The sequence below is a fragment of the Cygnus olor genome, chromosome 2 (assembly GCF_009769625.2).
Source record: "Cygnus olor isolate bCygOlo1 chromosome 2, bCygOlo1.pri.v2, whole genome shotgun sequence".
Taxonomy (NCBI): domain Eukaryota; kingdom Metazoa; phylum Chordata; class Aves; order Anseriformes; family Anatidae; genus Cygnus; species Cygnus olor.
This window is the reverse complement of record NC_049170.1, coordinates 95763502-95779328: the sequence shown is the minus strand read 5'-3', so window position 1 is coordinate 95779328 and position 15827 is coordinate 95763502. Positions and strand designations below refer to the sequence as shown.

Here is a 15827-nt window from a genome sequence, read left to right as displayed (position 1 = left end):
CTTGCTAAAAATAGCTTGTTTGTTATTGACATTTGTGTATTCCCAGCTATAACTCAACACCAGATTTTGAAGGATTAGTGTTTGGTGTTGATAACTGGTTGAGTGGGTTTTAGTATGAAGAACTTGATGAATTTTTTACATAATCTGATAACTTTAAAATAAAAATATGATAAATCCTGTGAGAGTATGCTAATCTTTATCCGCTTGGAAAATTACCATAGAGTGTTTATATGCAGTATGTACATCTCGTATAATACACTGGGAAGTCTTGAGAGATCCTTTTCAACAGTAGAAAATTACTGTAATCATTTGTCTGGAAACTTTGAATGTCCAGTCAACTTATCTGTGCATAAAAAACGTTATGAATTACACATCGCTAGGGCAAAATCGCTTGTGGCTGGAAATGTCACGTCGTTATTCATTCATGCAGTTGCTTCTCTCTCCATTCTGAAGCTTTTTTGTGCTGTGTTACATAAGGGAGAGATCAGATTGAATGCGTGGGGGCAGAGGATGGGGCTGTACTGAGGCTTCTGTACTTGCAATCTTCATCTTTAATGAAGTCACACTTCAGTGATCTCTGAAGTGAGCCCCTGCTTTTAGAGATGCATGTTATAGTTCAGTTTGTTATTTATGTATTTACTTGGGGGTGGGGATTGTACTGCCTTCAGCCTTCTAGGTATTGCGTGAAACTAAATGGCGCAAACTGTCACTTGTTCACAGCGTTGCTGTAAGCTTTGGGGATCGGTCTGGGGGAGTGAAGCTGTGGCTGACGATGTCCAACCATCGTAGCAGTGGGAGGCTCCTTCCTCTCCTCTCTTCCTTTTCATCCCTTCCCCCAGTTTGCAGGGTTCTGCCCTCAAGGCTTAGGAGACAACTCTGTTCTGATTTAGCTCTACAGAGGTGGACAGTTCTCAGAACGACTTCCTTGGTCAGCAGCATTGCAAAGACGTCGTTACATGGGATTGATGTTCATGGGATTTTACTTGCAGCCAAAACAGCCATCTGTTTAAATGACAAATTACTGTCTGTATCTGTTGAATGGAGTCCAGAAGAGTAGCTGCTGGATATATCCCGCAGACAGACTCCCACACTCGTGTCTGAAGTTTGGGCATGCACTGCCTTTTTATGAAGAGTAACCGTGCCCAGACTGTCTGGGGGGAGAGGGACGGGTGGCTGTGCTTAATTGGAATGTTAATTTGCTAATCTGATTGTGTCTTATAATGATGAAGTTACGTGCTTCTTCCTCTCGCCCTGCTACCAGTAGGAGTTTTATCATAATGCTTACCTTTAAGGCAGATTTCTGGAGGCTACTGTGTATTGAAAACGATTAAAAGTCTGGTTCCTTGAACAGAAAAAAAAAACATTTCTTCCATGAAAAGTATACTTTCAATGAAATTCAGTGAAGGAAAAATAACCTGTGGAATAACTTGTGAAACAAGTCTGCAGTTGCTTTGCTTTTATCTCGTGTAATGTAGTACTGCAGAGCATTTAACAGTAACGTTTTGAGCTTCTGCACACCGCTTTGCTCTTGTTAAATAGAGGCATTAAAATCTAATCTTTCTCCTTAAAAGAAAATAGGACCTAAGATAACATCTTTTTGCAAAGTCACGCGATCAGGACTATCATAGGTCAGACCAAGAGCCTATATAGATCAGTGTTATCTCCAGTGAAGACAGTGGCAGTAGGAGATGCTGTTTGCAGGGGTGTAGGAGCACTACTTACGCTGCCTTCCGAAGAAGGAGAGGACAGCTGCACGTAAGCAGGCACCCAAACGAAAGTTGTTCTCTGGAGTGTTCTCCCAGCTTAGCTGTTTTCAGTCCAGGAGCTTCTCAAGCTGAATATGCATTTTTGTCTTGTTTCAACAACACTCACTTGTTTTCTCTTCCATACGCTTTTGTAGGCCTGCTTGAATCAATGTAAAATTGCAACTCTCTTGATACCCTGCCTCACAGAGGTCAACAAGTGTGAAGAATCCTCCTAGCTATTTTTGGTAGTAGAAAAACCAACAAAAACTTGGTTTCCCATCCAACCCTTGTGTTTTTTGCAGATCAGCTTTGTTACCCCTGTCATATTCTCCAGGCAGAGGAAGTCTAGCCTACTTGATTGCTGCCTGTGCAGAAGTAACAATCTCTGAGTATAAGGCCATGAGGAGAAATAACCAGATTCTGGTGCCTCTGTACTTGATGACACTGAAAACAGTGTCCTTATGTCATCTGTGTTCAAGAATGATGCTGGAAAAGGTAGAAAAGAGGGAGGAGACTCCATGTGAGACTGACCATGTACAAAGGTCATTTACCTTTCGTTAACAGGGATTTCTGTATTATTCCTTGCATATTTGTGTAGGCAAGTTGCATGGTCTAGATTTTATCCTATAATTGTTATACCTTTGCTCAGAACAGAAAGGGAAATGCTTCCATAGGTGCTAGAAAGCAAAACCTCCCTGCAGGAACTAGTATTTAGCTGATATTTTTCTACTGTTTCTAGATGTTCCCAATTTTATTCTGCTTCCAGCCTGTTTTGTGACTAATTGCAGTTTATGTTAGCCTGTGTTGTTTTTCTGTTTATTAGTTAAACCCCAATCCAAATACATGACATTCCAAGAGAATTTGTGTAAAGATCTTTGTGAAGCTTTTTTTTTTTTACAGTTTTCTTCTTCTGATGTGATTCTTGTCCTCTAACTCAGAAATCTTTCAGTATTTCACAGAGCTGGCATCCTTTAGCTGAGTGTTTGCGGTGTATTTATTTTGTGATCTTCAAATATGTGGCTTCTGATTTTTATCAGTAATGTTAAAATTGCTGTACAAGAAAATAAGAATGCATTAAATGCTGTCTTTGTCTGATTTATTAATCATTGCAGTAGTGTCTGCATTGCTGGCGCTTTAGGACTGTGGAATAGGCTGGAGAGATTGTTCTGTAGACAGTTCCTAAGCGTGGAAGAATTTACGCAGATGTTTAAATTGAATGCAGAGCATTATCAGGAATTATTTCGGATGCAGTACAGAAAGTGGTGGGATGCTCCTGGTTTGTACCTTTCTTTTTTGCAAAGGGATTGAAATTAACATAAAAGCCTTGATGCATATTACAAACATGACTGTGATGTGTTAAATATCTTTTCACATTTATTTCAGATATGGACATGGATATGAAATTTTTTGTGTTGCTTGCAATAATTCAAACACTATAATTGCCTCAGCGTGTAAGGTAAGAAAAGATTCTAGCACCATCTAGTGAAAAGTGCTGTCATATTTCTCAGGCTGACAGAGCAGGTGTCAGAATTCAGTTTGAGCTGAATCTGCTCTGAATGTGAAAGATTTTGTATAAGTAACAGTTGCCTTGCAAAGGTGAGAGCGAATACAGAAATTGTGTTATTCATAAATGATATGTAGTTCGTTCGAAGATATTAGTAAGATGAATTCTAACAAATATAGGTATAAAACATTTTTATTGATACGTTGTCAACTCTGATAGAAAGTAGTGAAACAAAATTTTGCAGAGGCAACATTCCAACTCCATTGTAAGCCTTAAAGTAAGCCCCTTAATATTTTAGTATGTTGAGACGTGTGATTCTTATATTTGCTTTTTTTAATTCTCACTGATATTTTTTCAAAGGCTTCTAAAAAAGAACATGCAGCAATTATTTTGTGGAGCACTACTTCTTGGAAGAAACTACAGAGTTTGTCATTTCACAATCTGACTGTTACTCAGCTGGCATTTTCTCCTAATGACCAATTTTTATTAGCAGTTTCTAGAGACAGGAATTGGTCACTGTGGAGGAAACAGGACTCAGAGTCAGGTAAGTTATGTGAAATGGATACATTCATTTGAGAACTCTAAGATTTGTTCAACATTTTTGGCTTAAAATATTTGAAAGAGACTTGGTTAAAAATAAATAAATAAATAAATGGACGTTTTCCGTACAACTTTTAAGAATTAATAGTGGTATAAGTTCCTGTGGTTTTAGGAACAGCAATTAATGGTGTATAGAAACGCTAGAAAAGGATATAATCAGGCAGTAAATGACGTTTAATTGATGGACATAATGAGGTCTGCTGCTTGTCCTCCTGCCTTCTGCTTGTGATTGTGCACTTCTGATTTACTGAAATCACGTATACGTGCCAGAGCGTAATGTCTGAATTTCAAACTGGTATTCTGCCATGCAAAACCTTTGCCTTGGTGTTCTGTGCAGGCTAGGCTAGAAGGTTCATAATTATACTGGTGTCCCGCATAGTACTGTCTTATCCCTTTTTGCAGGACATGACTCTTTGACACTCTTGACAGGATTAATTTCTGTCTTTGGTGTGGGTTTCTGATAATCCTACACAATTGATTAATTTGACTAGGGCTGGCTCTGTCTGTAAAATAGAGCAGACAGTAAAGATTCCATTTACTTTGTCATTAGGACTTTCAGCCTGGTAAAATCATGAGGAGGTTGCTATTGAACACTTCGATGGATTCCTTGAACAGATGCTTGTGCTTAAACGATTATCATTGCACTGTTGACTTAGTAGCGCATAAACACTACTGGGCTCTTATAAGGTTACTGAGCTCTGTAGATTTTTTCTAGACTTGGCAATGAGTTTTGGCCCCATCAGACTGTGTCTGGTTGTGTTCTGGCTTGAGATTTCTGTTCTATTCATGCTTCTATTCTAAAGCCTGGCGTATTGTTCACAGTAGTTACACAATGTTTTGGGTTAAGCAGTACAAATTCATATAAGAAGTAAGTAGAGGAAACCCTCTTTTCATCTGTTCATCGATAACTTTTCTGTCTACAAAGAACATTGTTATAAGTATAAAGCAAAACTGCTTCTGTTTTCCTCCCAACAAGTGGTTATTCAACATCTATGTTCCAAAATGACAGTACTTCCTACTTAGGAAAAGCTTTCCTATTTAGTGATCTGCTAATCAGATTTATTGCCTGACTGTATGTATAGTGAAATGGCAGCCAGTCTCTTTGGGAGCAGATTAGGATTGGATCATTATGATTTGAGTTCTTGGGGCTTTACTGGTAAATAGTAACTGTAATGAGATTGTTGGTGTGTATGCGTACACACAGTAAAAGTTACTCTATACTAAGGCTTTTGAAGTCAGTGTTCTTATTAAAATTGTCCAAAGAACCTCGATGACTTATGCTTGGAATTAATTTCTTTTGAAATAGCTAAGTGTGTAAAAGATACTGTTCCCACTGTTTTTGTGCTGTAAGGGCTGACTGGTGTGGTCTTAAACCAGTAGTAATTATGGTTGTGTGATTAACGTACTCCCAATTGCTTTAAAGATGAGTGGAATAATGTCCAGCTATTCCTGCAGTTCTCACTATAGTAAGTGAGAGTAACAGTTATTTTTAATAAGCAAAATAGTTGAAGCAAGGGTTTTTTCCTCTCTGTGCTTTATTCCAGGCCCAGTTTTCAGTTGCTGTGCATACACAGACAAAAATACAGCTGTTCACAGTCGAATCATTTGGTCCTGTGATTGGACACCAGATAGCAAGTATTTTGTTACTGGCAGTCGAGACAAAAAGGTAATTAATATAAAAGGAATGTTAAAAGCCCAGAATTATTTAAAATATATTTTAGGTTAGCAAATACTATGTTCTCATGGGCCCATAATTTATAAACACAAAAAGCTTGTAGTGTGTGTTACCACAAAGATCATGGAGACTTTCATATGCTAAATAAAGTGCTCGAATATGTATGTACAAAACAGTGGTCTGTCAGTTGGACTTCCTCCCATCTGAACTTCACACACTAAGATAAGCATATGTCGCATAACTCTTATGGGACTCTACTTAGGTTTTTCTTTTCTTTTTTTGTAATAGAATCCGTGTTTGTTATTAGTATATTTAATACAATCAAGCAGACTTTCTAAAAGTTGAATTTTCATAAACATAAATTTGTGACTGTTTTAGTAGTCATCCTCTTTTTTCTGTGCTCTGAGAGCATTTAACTACATAATTACTTAATTCCTTTGTGAATACATTTACAAAAAGAATAAAGTGAAACTTCCTAGATGATTCTCTTTCTAACAGGTCATTATCTGGGGCCAGTGCGATTTATCTATGACAACTGAAGGGAATATGCTGGATTCAATCAAGCCTTGTTCAACAGTACTGGATGCCAGGGATTCTGTTACTGCCGTTAGTATCAGCCATGTGCTAACTCCTGATGGAAGGTATTGCTGTTTTCTATAATGCTATTTTACATTTAACTTGAAATTAGTATTCATGTTTTTTTCCCCTTTAGTCAATTTTCTGTGACTAAACAGCTCCTAAAACTTAACTGTCAGATATTTTGACCATTCTTTTGGATTAATTAACTTTCCTTTCTTCTTTCCCAGCCTTTTTCAGGTACACAGTAATTTCTTCAAACAGTGTAACAAGAAAGGGAGGGGAGGGCAAGAGGGAAGGGCTAATGCATCTGAAACACATTCATTCTTCTTACAATATTGACTGGTCTGATGCTGTAATGACCTCATTATGACTGTTGTATTTTTTTATTCTAACCAAATATATTTTGCAGGTTTCTGCTTCGTTCATTTTTATGAAGAAGCTCTGATTTAAACTTTTTTTTCATGAAAAACTGTGTATTGAATTGAAGGGCAAGGTGCAACACACCATCTTTGAGTGCTAGGTCTTTCTAGCTTGCATTAGAGCAAGCTTTGCTGAACTGCCTACTATAGTCTCTTAGAAATAATGTATTTGTTCTCTCTAGGTATATTGTTGCAGTAGGGTTAGAGAATGGGAATATTATCTTGTACACATGGAAGCAGAGTGGGCAAGAACCAGCACTAGCTGATTGGACTAAATGCACTGAGATGGATAACAGGTATGTCTTTTGAAGTAACTTAGCAGCAAGGAAGTGTTCCTATTGAGAATGATAGTGCTGGAGTTCTGTTCTTATATCATAAAATGATATGAAACTGCTTTATTTTTATATCAGAATTTGTTATCCTTCTAGGAAAAGGCTGATCTCTGAAAGCCTACAGATGTTTTTATCAAAACACAGAAAAAAAATAAACAAACATGAAACACACAAGGAGGGGAGGTTAAACTCCAGAATACTTTGCGCGTGTAAACGGTCTGAGAAATATTACCCCTTCATTGGCTTAAAGCTCCATTTAAAAAAAAAATGTTGTTAACCATAAAATAAGATGATAGAAAACACTGAAGGGGGAAGAAAGATTCACTGTCTATGTACGTCAGTAAAGCATTTTGGAGTGGATGACAGAAAGTTTTCTTAGCAGTTTCTAGCAGAAACCAAAGGAATGTTAAGCTATATGTGGTGCTGCTATGGTGACAGCTAGAGAAAATCTCTGCGGAGAGACTTTGAATATTTCATTTGGAGCATTTTCCTAGATTCTTTGTGGCATCTGGCATTGATAGTACCAGAAATGAAAGTTGATGGTGACTTTGGCCTGTGTGTACTTGAAGTGAATTCAAAAGAGACACCAAATAACAGGAAATTGCAGACAAAAAGCCAGAAATCTGTCATATCTCAATAAATGAGATGCTAGACCTGCAGCTTAATGTGGTAAAACTTGAAATCAATGGCTGTTTAAATTATTGATGAGTGAGAGGATAAAATGTCACTGGTACTCGAGGCCCTACTTATTTTAAAAACTTAATACCCGCTGGTTGTCACAAGTCAGTTTTTTCTCAGTTGGTAGTGTTAAGAGTACTAATTATATAAATGTTGATGTTTACAGTCACATACCCAACTGTGCTTGACATTTTGCAGTTATGTATGGATTTCTTTTTGTTGCAGCCAAAGTCACGCTCTTGCTGTGAAACGTTTGTGTTGGAGACATCATGAGGGCAGAGCTGGACATAATGATCAGAAAAACAGCGAATGGTTGCAGCTTGCAAGTTGTGGAGCTGATCACTGTGTTAAAATATTCAACGTCAACAGATTTGCTCTTTAGAAAAAACAGCAGGCCTGTCTGTGCAAAATGGGTTCACAACATTTTATTTCAACTTTGTTTAACCATATTGATTTTTGAATTCTGTTTTCTGCCATGGAAAGTGAAACATCTGAAATGTAACTTATTAAAGCATTTTTCATGGTTGTTTAAAACACCAAATATTTTTCTAATTTTGTAGTTCCAGGAATGTGAAGTATTTGATATAGTGTGGTTGGTGAATCTCTTGGAACTCAGAGAGAGAAGGTGGCCTAGGGCACAGAAGAACAATAATGAGATGGCTTTGTTCACTGTGACTCTGGGGTTGATGGGAAGCTGCTAGTACTTAGGTTCTTCTGTGCTTGGGGTTATAAGTGGAGTACTGAAATGTTCTGAGCACCTTATTCCTGTTAAATGCAACTGTTGGTAAGCCTGCCAGTGCTGACACTGTGTGTTTAAGCATCTGTAGTTAACCAGAGATAAGAGTTATGCAGCTTTCTTCAATGGCCTTCTTTTCACTGTTTACTACAGTGCTGGTCCAACTCTTAGACTAGCCTACTCCTACTTTAGAAGGAGTAGATTTTCTTTATGCTTGGAGTGGTCTGCTTGTTTGTTTTTCCTATCAAGTGGGGCTTAAAGCCTAACTCGCAGGCAACTTAAATCTTCTTCCATCTCCTCTGAGTAACTGTGAACCTTTCCCATGCAGACGGCTATAGAAGAACCACCTCTTTCTTTGCTTCCTCTACAATTTGGGCTGGAAAAGCTTACAAATATTAGTGGGCAGGAGCTGAAAGGTGGCAACTGTTCCCTTATATTACCTTCTACTAACTCTTCCTGGCTCTTCTACTGACTCTTCCTGGCTTTTGAGAGTTCTGTTGAGAGGCTGAGCGGGTTAACTTAACAGTCTAATTGTACTGTAATTAGCATAGAATGATGGTAGATAGTGAGTACTTCAAAAAGGGTGCCTTTGCCCTCAGCATGTCTGTCTCTGATTCCAAAGTCTAATTAGAAATTAGTTAAACTTTGGGGTTGAAACGATTTTTGTTCTAGAACCAATTGCTACCCAAACTGGTAGTGCAGAAATAAATTGGAATTGTGTTTTACTGTGTTGCATCCTTAGCTAAAGAATACAGTGTGGGCCAAACTCTTTTCAGAATAATTATAATTTATGTTTTAAAGGGGTTTTATATTTTCTTTTTATTTTCAATTCTATTTTTCAGTATTTAACAACAAAAAAAGCAATTCTTTAAAATTCTTTAAAATTAAAGCCCTACACCTTAATAAAGATGCTTTGCTATATTCATTTTATTTGTGGTACCCAGTGTTTCCCTCACATGCGTATTTTAAACACTTTATTAATGTATCTTGTCCAAGAATTCTTAAACCTAGACTGTATCCTGACAAAAGCAAGTTATAACTTACTATTCATGAGGCTTCACAATGTTGCCAAAAATGGAACTTTGTCACAATTGTAATTCAGTATCTTACACTTGATACTTGAATTTGATGATAATACCAGATAATAATTTTCAATACTAGTTATGTCTTGCCATGAGGCTTCTCTTGCCTACAGGGAAAAGTGAATCATAATATTATTGTCCCTCACTTGTATTTTGTGCTGTCATTAAAGAAACTGTTTTTACCTATACCAGTGTTGTTGTTAAACAAGCATCAGCTATTACATGGTTTAGTAAACCATTCCATTACACCTGGGATTTTTGTGGCTCAATCATATGGAAGAGTATACCTCATTTTTCCAACTTTAAATGTATCAGATCAGACTTCATCTCCACAGTTTAACTGTTTGTAACAGACACTTTTTATTTTCAGTTGTTAGAGGTTGTCAGGAGACTTGCACATGATATTTTTTTTAAAAGTACAGCTTTCTTTGTTTACATTATAACTTTCCTGTGCATTTAGTTGGCCTGACTTTTATGTATGCCTTTATCTTCTCAGCAAATCAACTGTAGTCTTCTTAAACCAGCATGTAAATCGGCACCTGGGTCAGATACTGATTTCATTATCTCAGCTCATATCAGAAAACTATTTGGATCAACATAAGCGTGATACAAAGAAAAAGTTAGTGTAATTTTAGAGGTCATTTTGGGGATAACATTGGGCTGCCTAATGAAGAATAGGGTTCTTTAAACAGCATAGTAGTACACTTTATAATAAAGTCCCTAAAGAATTTCTGGTTTGCTTGGTTTCTTTATTAAAAAAAAAAAAAAAGAGAACAGCAAGCATTTTCCAGACTCTGACTGTATTCACTCTATTTCATTATTCTTGTTTTATTGATTTTGTAAATACTGCTGGAATAAAGTGTCTTCTTGCTATATTTCCTTCTTGTTGCAAAAACTCAATTATTTTGGAAGAATCTACTGTTGTTTTTGTCCACTTGAGTGGCTGTCACTTTTATTTGCTATATTTTTCCATTTGTGTTTTTTCCTTCGTCTATTCTTGCTGAGACACATTTTCATACATTAAAATAGTGCATACAGTCATGAATAATTTCATACACTTTAAAAAAAAGTTATGGCTTTAGTCATATGTACCTTACTCACCTGAGCATAGTCTCGTTTACCTGCCAACATCTCCAACCAGTATATGTATCCATTTTTATTTCTGCATTTTCTTCACTATTGCCCTGGTCAGTGCTGTTCTTCTGTTGTGAGGTTCCATGCCTCTTTCCATTCCTACACATCCTTTTTTCTTAAAATTCATTTATGGTTCATGGCTTTCCTTAAATGAAAGCTCTTGCTGGTCTCAGGTGTTCTTTTGGAAGATGGAGTTAGCCTGTATACTTTTGCAAGTTGCTTGTATCTCTTTATAGCAGATAGTTTGTGTCATACAATAAAATAAGAAGTAAATTTAATCTTCTTTCTTCCAATTTACCTTCAAGACTGTCATATAGGCTCTGCCAATTCTAATCTTAGGAGGCTCCAACTTTTCACGACACAGCCTCCCTCATTTCATTTGTTTTCCCTTAACAATGTGACTGTGTGCAGTGGTCAGAGGTAAAAACTTGTTGTCTGGAATTCATGGTGCTCCCCATCTTTGCATTACTTGTTCCTGCCAGCATTTAAATAAGGCTTAGTGACACTGTTGCAGTGATGAAAAGCCAGAGGCAAATGGTACGTGACAAAATGCAGCCATCTATAGCAGCCTAATCCTCCATATGAATTTTCTAACTCTGGTTACAACTTCTGAGTTTCTGTTTTCATTTCTGTTATCAGACCGGACAAGGGCAGTGTGCTTATTTTAAATCCCAGTGGTCTAGCAGCATACAAAGCTAATGTGACATCCCTTATAAACTGAGGCTTTCCACAGTACTACTTATAATTTATTGTCTTTTTTTTTTTAACCAAACCTCGCATCTGAAATGTGCAGAACTGGGTCTGTGCAGGTTTAGAAAGCTAAGCTGCTTAGTGCCTCTGCAGTGTTGAAATGGTAACTTCTTGAAGTACTGTGGGCTGACTGATGTGTAGCTTACCATTAAATAATACATGTTTAATTAAATGTTGCCATAAACGCTAAGGCAGATGAGGTCTTGTTTCCCCTAGATTTGGGTTCTCAGCTAATTGCGAGTTTTCATTAGTTTTCTTATGATTAGTTACTTAGGACAGCTTTATGTGTGGATTTTCACCTCCAGCATGACCTTAAGGTGCCGATTCTTGTCTAGACACTGAATTTGTTCTCTTCTGTCTCAAGCCTATAAAATTAGTGTATTTTTACCTTTAAACTTTACGTGTTTAAGACAGACTGGGGTTGAATTGATCCAGTGGATTAAAACAATTTATAAGAATATATGCACATGTGTAAACCATGAAAAAAGATTGGTGTACTCTTAAAAGGCCAGGGTAATCTTAAACCCATCTACAAAAATGTAAATGCACTTCTGACAAAATGTTAACACTTGCCTCATATTTGTCCCTTTGTAATTAATGCTTCTTTTCCTTTCCTTTTCCCTGCGGTATGGCTTGCATTGGACCAAGAAAGCAAACCAGCTTACTGGTTTGTTCATATGGGTGCTGTTGAAAAATACCTCAATAGCAGTATCAGCTTTTAGCCCAAAATCTGAATTCTGGGAAGCAAATTGCTTCCTGCATTGAAGTTGGTGGGTAAGTTTCCAAATATGTAGCTTTTTTTTTTTTATTATTTATTTTGAAGTATGGGTTGTTGTATCTTTCTGCATCAACTAAAGCCATAAATACATTTCAAAAGTCTGTAATCATAGTCTGAATCTCTGAGGCATCTGCTTTCAAATGCTACATACCCTAGTGCTTCTTATCCCCACTCAAATTTGAGTTGCAAAGTTAGACTGCTGCGTTATCTCCTACCTGATTCAAAGCCACAAGGAAATGTAACTAAGATGGTGCCATTCACTTCTCCAAGGTATCCCATTAAGGAACACCTGGAAAACACGTCATGAAAAAGGAGAGCGGCATGTTTTGCAGTGGGAAATCTCGATTCTGCTGTCTTCATGTGGATGGAAAATAATTGTGTGTTTATCACACAGCAATGATCTATAAAGTCTTTAGACTTATAAATTAAAGAGTTAGTATACAGGAATGACAAAAGGAGAAAGCCATTTGTAGTTTCTTGAAGGCCTTTTCTTTATTTTTGTGACCGTGTAATAGTTCTTACATACATTATACAATATGCTCACTGTACAGTGCCATTGAGAATAGAGTTGTAAAAACTGATGGCATGAGCTAAAATTTATAGAGAATATTCTAATACCTTTTTGATATACTTGAACTAAAGCCATCCCATTAATATTTTGGACGAACGCTGTCAAAAGTACTTTACTAGCTTCATGCTTGTTCTGAGGAGACTACAGGGCCAAGGATGTGAACTATTTTATGAAGTTAGACTTAAAGAAGTAGGATTGTCTTATCTTAAGAGAGAGTCATCTGTAGGGGAAAAAAGAGGGGGGGGGGGGGGGGGGGGGGCAAGAAAAAGTGTGGATCTTGTTTATAATCTGAGATCTATAGACAACACCAGGTGGTTACTGAGAATATCCAAAGCCATCTTAAGTCTGTCAGTCCAAAACAAAGGCATCCTCTGGTCAGTTTTGAACTGAAAAGATGTGGTATCCCTGACTCATGGGGAGGGTGCTGCACCAAGACCTGGAGAAAATGAGCTTGTGTAAAATGGAAAGACGAGAGGTGCTGACATTCAACCTGAGGAGCACCTGCCTGGGCTCCACATGGCAGGCTTGCTAAACAGTGCTGCCAATGGCGAGCTATCGATTGTGCATATTTTTCAGTTATGAAGTTGGAAGGAAAGAACAGGTCTCACACTAAACTAAGCCTTTTTTTTTTTTTTTTTTTTTTTAAGTGTATATTCTTCTGTTGTTATCTGTCTTGTGGGCTGGAACTTCAGAAGCAACTAGAAACTGGTGAAAATTTCAAGGAAGTCACTTATTGAGCTCTCAGCTATTGAGAATATCACTTTGGCAACTGTGAGTAATCTCTGTTTTCCCAAATATTTAATGGGAAGAGATGAGGATGCTCGGAGGCTCGCTGCCGATTGCAGCTATTGCAGAGATGAGGGAAGAGGAGGAAGCAGCTGTGTCCTCATTTAGACTCAAATCTCACTTTAAGGAAGAAGTGACTGTTGCAAATAAGAAAACTTTAAAATAACCGAGATGGGCAGCAAAAAAATATTGCTTGCTCTGTTTCGAGGAGCATCTGGAGCTGCACAAAGGATGAGACAAAATCTCTGACAGTACAAAAATCAGAAGTTGCCTTCAGTGCACTAGGAAGCTGTTGGAGGTGGGAGCTGTTGAGCACAGCTTAGCGGTGCTCCACTACTACTCTTTTACCAACAGCAATTTATTGGGATCTACAGCAGCTCTGAGCAGTAGTTTTGAGGTGGCTGGGGAGGGTGTTTACCCAATTGCTTTCCCAGCCCTTGAGCCTCTGACCATTCCCACTTTTGCCCTGTGTACTGCTACATCTTTGGATGATTGCAGGACCTTCAGCCGCCCTTCTTTACCCACTTTGATGCCTGTGCCAACCCCCAGCTTTCCCTTACCCTGCTTCTACCTTTTCTTACACATTTCACAACTCCATCCCCTTCAAAGATCACAGGATCAATGCTGTGCCACAGTCACCTGAACTGCCTCCCTGCTGCTTGTCACCCTGGGGAGAAGAGCAGAGCCAGGATGTCCCAGTAACACCTCCATGTACTTGCACCACCCCATGGCTGGAGAACTCAAGACCTAGGCCGCAAATATCCCACTTGGATTGGAACTTTGCACCCTGAAGCACTACCTCCAGGAGAGTATCAGACCAAACCCTTGGAGACCAGCTTTCTTCCTATAGTGGCCTATAGGCTGCCTTTGCAGTTCCCTGATATTCACACTCGAGCACAGATTGTGCTCTCTCTCACCCTGTGTGATGAATTCTGGTGACTGCATTTGAACGGTTTGTGTTGAGTGGCGTTTTCAAACTTTGCCAGCACTGTCATTTTATTTTCTGCAGTAATTCATCAGTGCTGTAATGTGGAGGTGAAACTAAAAATGGAAGGAATTTAGAGTGGATTGTATGACAAAACACAGTGCCTCAACATAGTGGCAGGGCTGGCCCCAGTACCCCGGGGTAGCTGTATACCAACTAGGCATGCCCTGGACTTGAAGTCCTCTAAGAAATCTGCTCCGTGTAATTGGTGCATGTGTGATTCAGCCAACTGTCATGCTGTACAGATGAGAAGAGAGAAGGTGTTATACCTGAGGCAATTGCCAAGTTACGATAGTGTCACCATTATATAGACTCCAGCTGATCCAAACTGAAATAACAAAGGACTCATCAATCAATTTTCTCTGCAGAGGAGCAGAGGATCCTTTTGAATCAATTGCTTGTGCAAACAAGGATTTCTGCTCTTGTGTTTTTTCCTAAACCTCTCCTCTCTTTACTCACCAACTCTTCTTTTAAGAAGGTGTTTTGCCTTCTCGGTCCCTTCTCCTTTCTTGTAGGCTCTAAATCCTCATACAATCCATCCTTCTTTTCTCTACATCCTCTTCTCTTCTTGTAAGATAATCCTCTGCTTTTTAATACAAAATCCTAAGGGAGTGCATATATATCAAGTATAACATTCTCTTGGTATTTTATCTTCTGCCTTCTATGCCTCTGTGTACGATTCCTCCTCTGCTGGGTTTTTGGCTTTTGGTATTTACACAGGCTGTCCACCCTCGTTACCTTCTTTTTCCCTGACAGCAAATTGGAAGCCGCGTATGTGCAAGCAGCACACCTTCCTCTCTTCCTAAAGCATAAGCTGTCTGCCTGCCACTGGGGGGAATTCTTCCCCTCAACAGAAGTGAATTGACTGCAGTCTCTCCAAGGTAAGCTCTCCCAGCACTTCTCAAGATAAAACAATTGTTATGTTTGCCTTTTCATTTCATAATCTTGGAGAGCCTCTATCCGAGGAGTTTTCATATAAAGGTGTACATCTTTGAGAGAATATCAGTACTCTGCAGACTCTCTTTTTGGAGCTTAGGAGCTTTCTACCAGTCAAACCCTTTGCTTTGACATGGCAGGCAGACCTATATGGGCCTGTCATGTATCAATTCACTACCAGACGCTACTAGACTTCACTGCTGTCCGCAGAGGGCACTGAACTGTGGCACAAATTTCTCTCTCTCTGTGCAGAAGAGGTTGAGCAAAGATGTTCCTTTCTGCAGGGAAGAGCCTGAGACTCCTGTGGGTTGATCCATGTGGGTCTTCGGGGTGAGTGTCTCAACTACGCAGGCCCTGAAGGTGTGATGTTGCTGCTGGTGGTAGAAACCTACCATGGGTGCATTGCTCAAGCTTCTGCTTCTTCGGTGTGTGCAGGTGGTGTCCCTGTATCTCAGATGTTGCTGTGCCTTCAGGAACAGTCCCAGTTCACCAAGCCCACTGGGATTGTTCGAGGCGGGAGCCCCTCTCCACCTGGTG

At 38.7% G+C, this 15827-nt stretch overlaps 1 protein-coding gene across 1 annotated transcript in view; it reads left to right on the top strand.

Moving 5' to 3' along the window:
• ELP2 (elongator acetyltransferase complex subunit 2) overlaps nt 1-10225 on the top strand; it is a 35260-nt gene extending 25035 nt beyond the window's left edge. The window contains exons 17-22 of the mRNA XM_040549356.1: nt 3129-3201; nt 3610-3793; nt 5394-5515; nt 6023-6165; nt 6705-6818; nt 7758-10225. Of these exons, the coding sequence (XP_040405290.1) occupies nt 3129-3201; nt 3610-3793; nt 5394-5515; nt 6023-6165; nt 6705-6818; nt 7758-7914 (793 nt within the window). The 3' untranslated portion in view covers nt 7915-10225. The remainder of the gene's footprint in view (nt 1-3128; nt 3202-3609; nt 3794-5393; nt 5516-6022; nt 6166-6704; nt 6819-7757) is intronic.
• Nucleotides 10226-15827: the final 5602 nt, after the last annotated feature.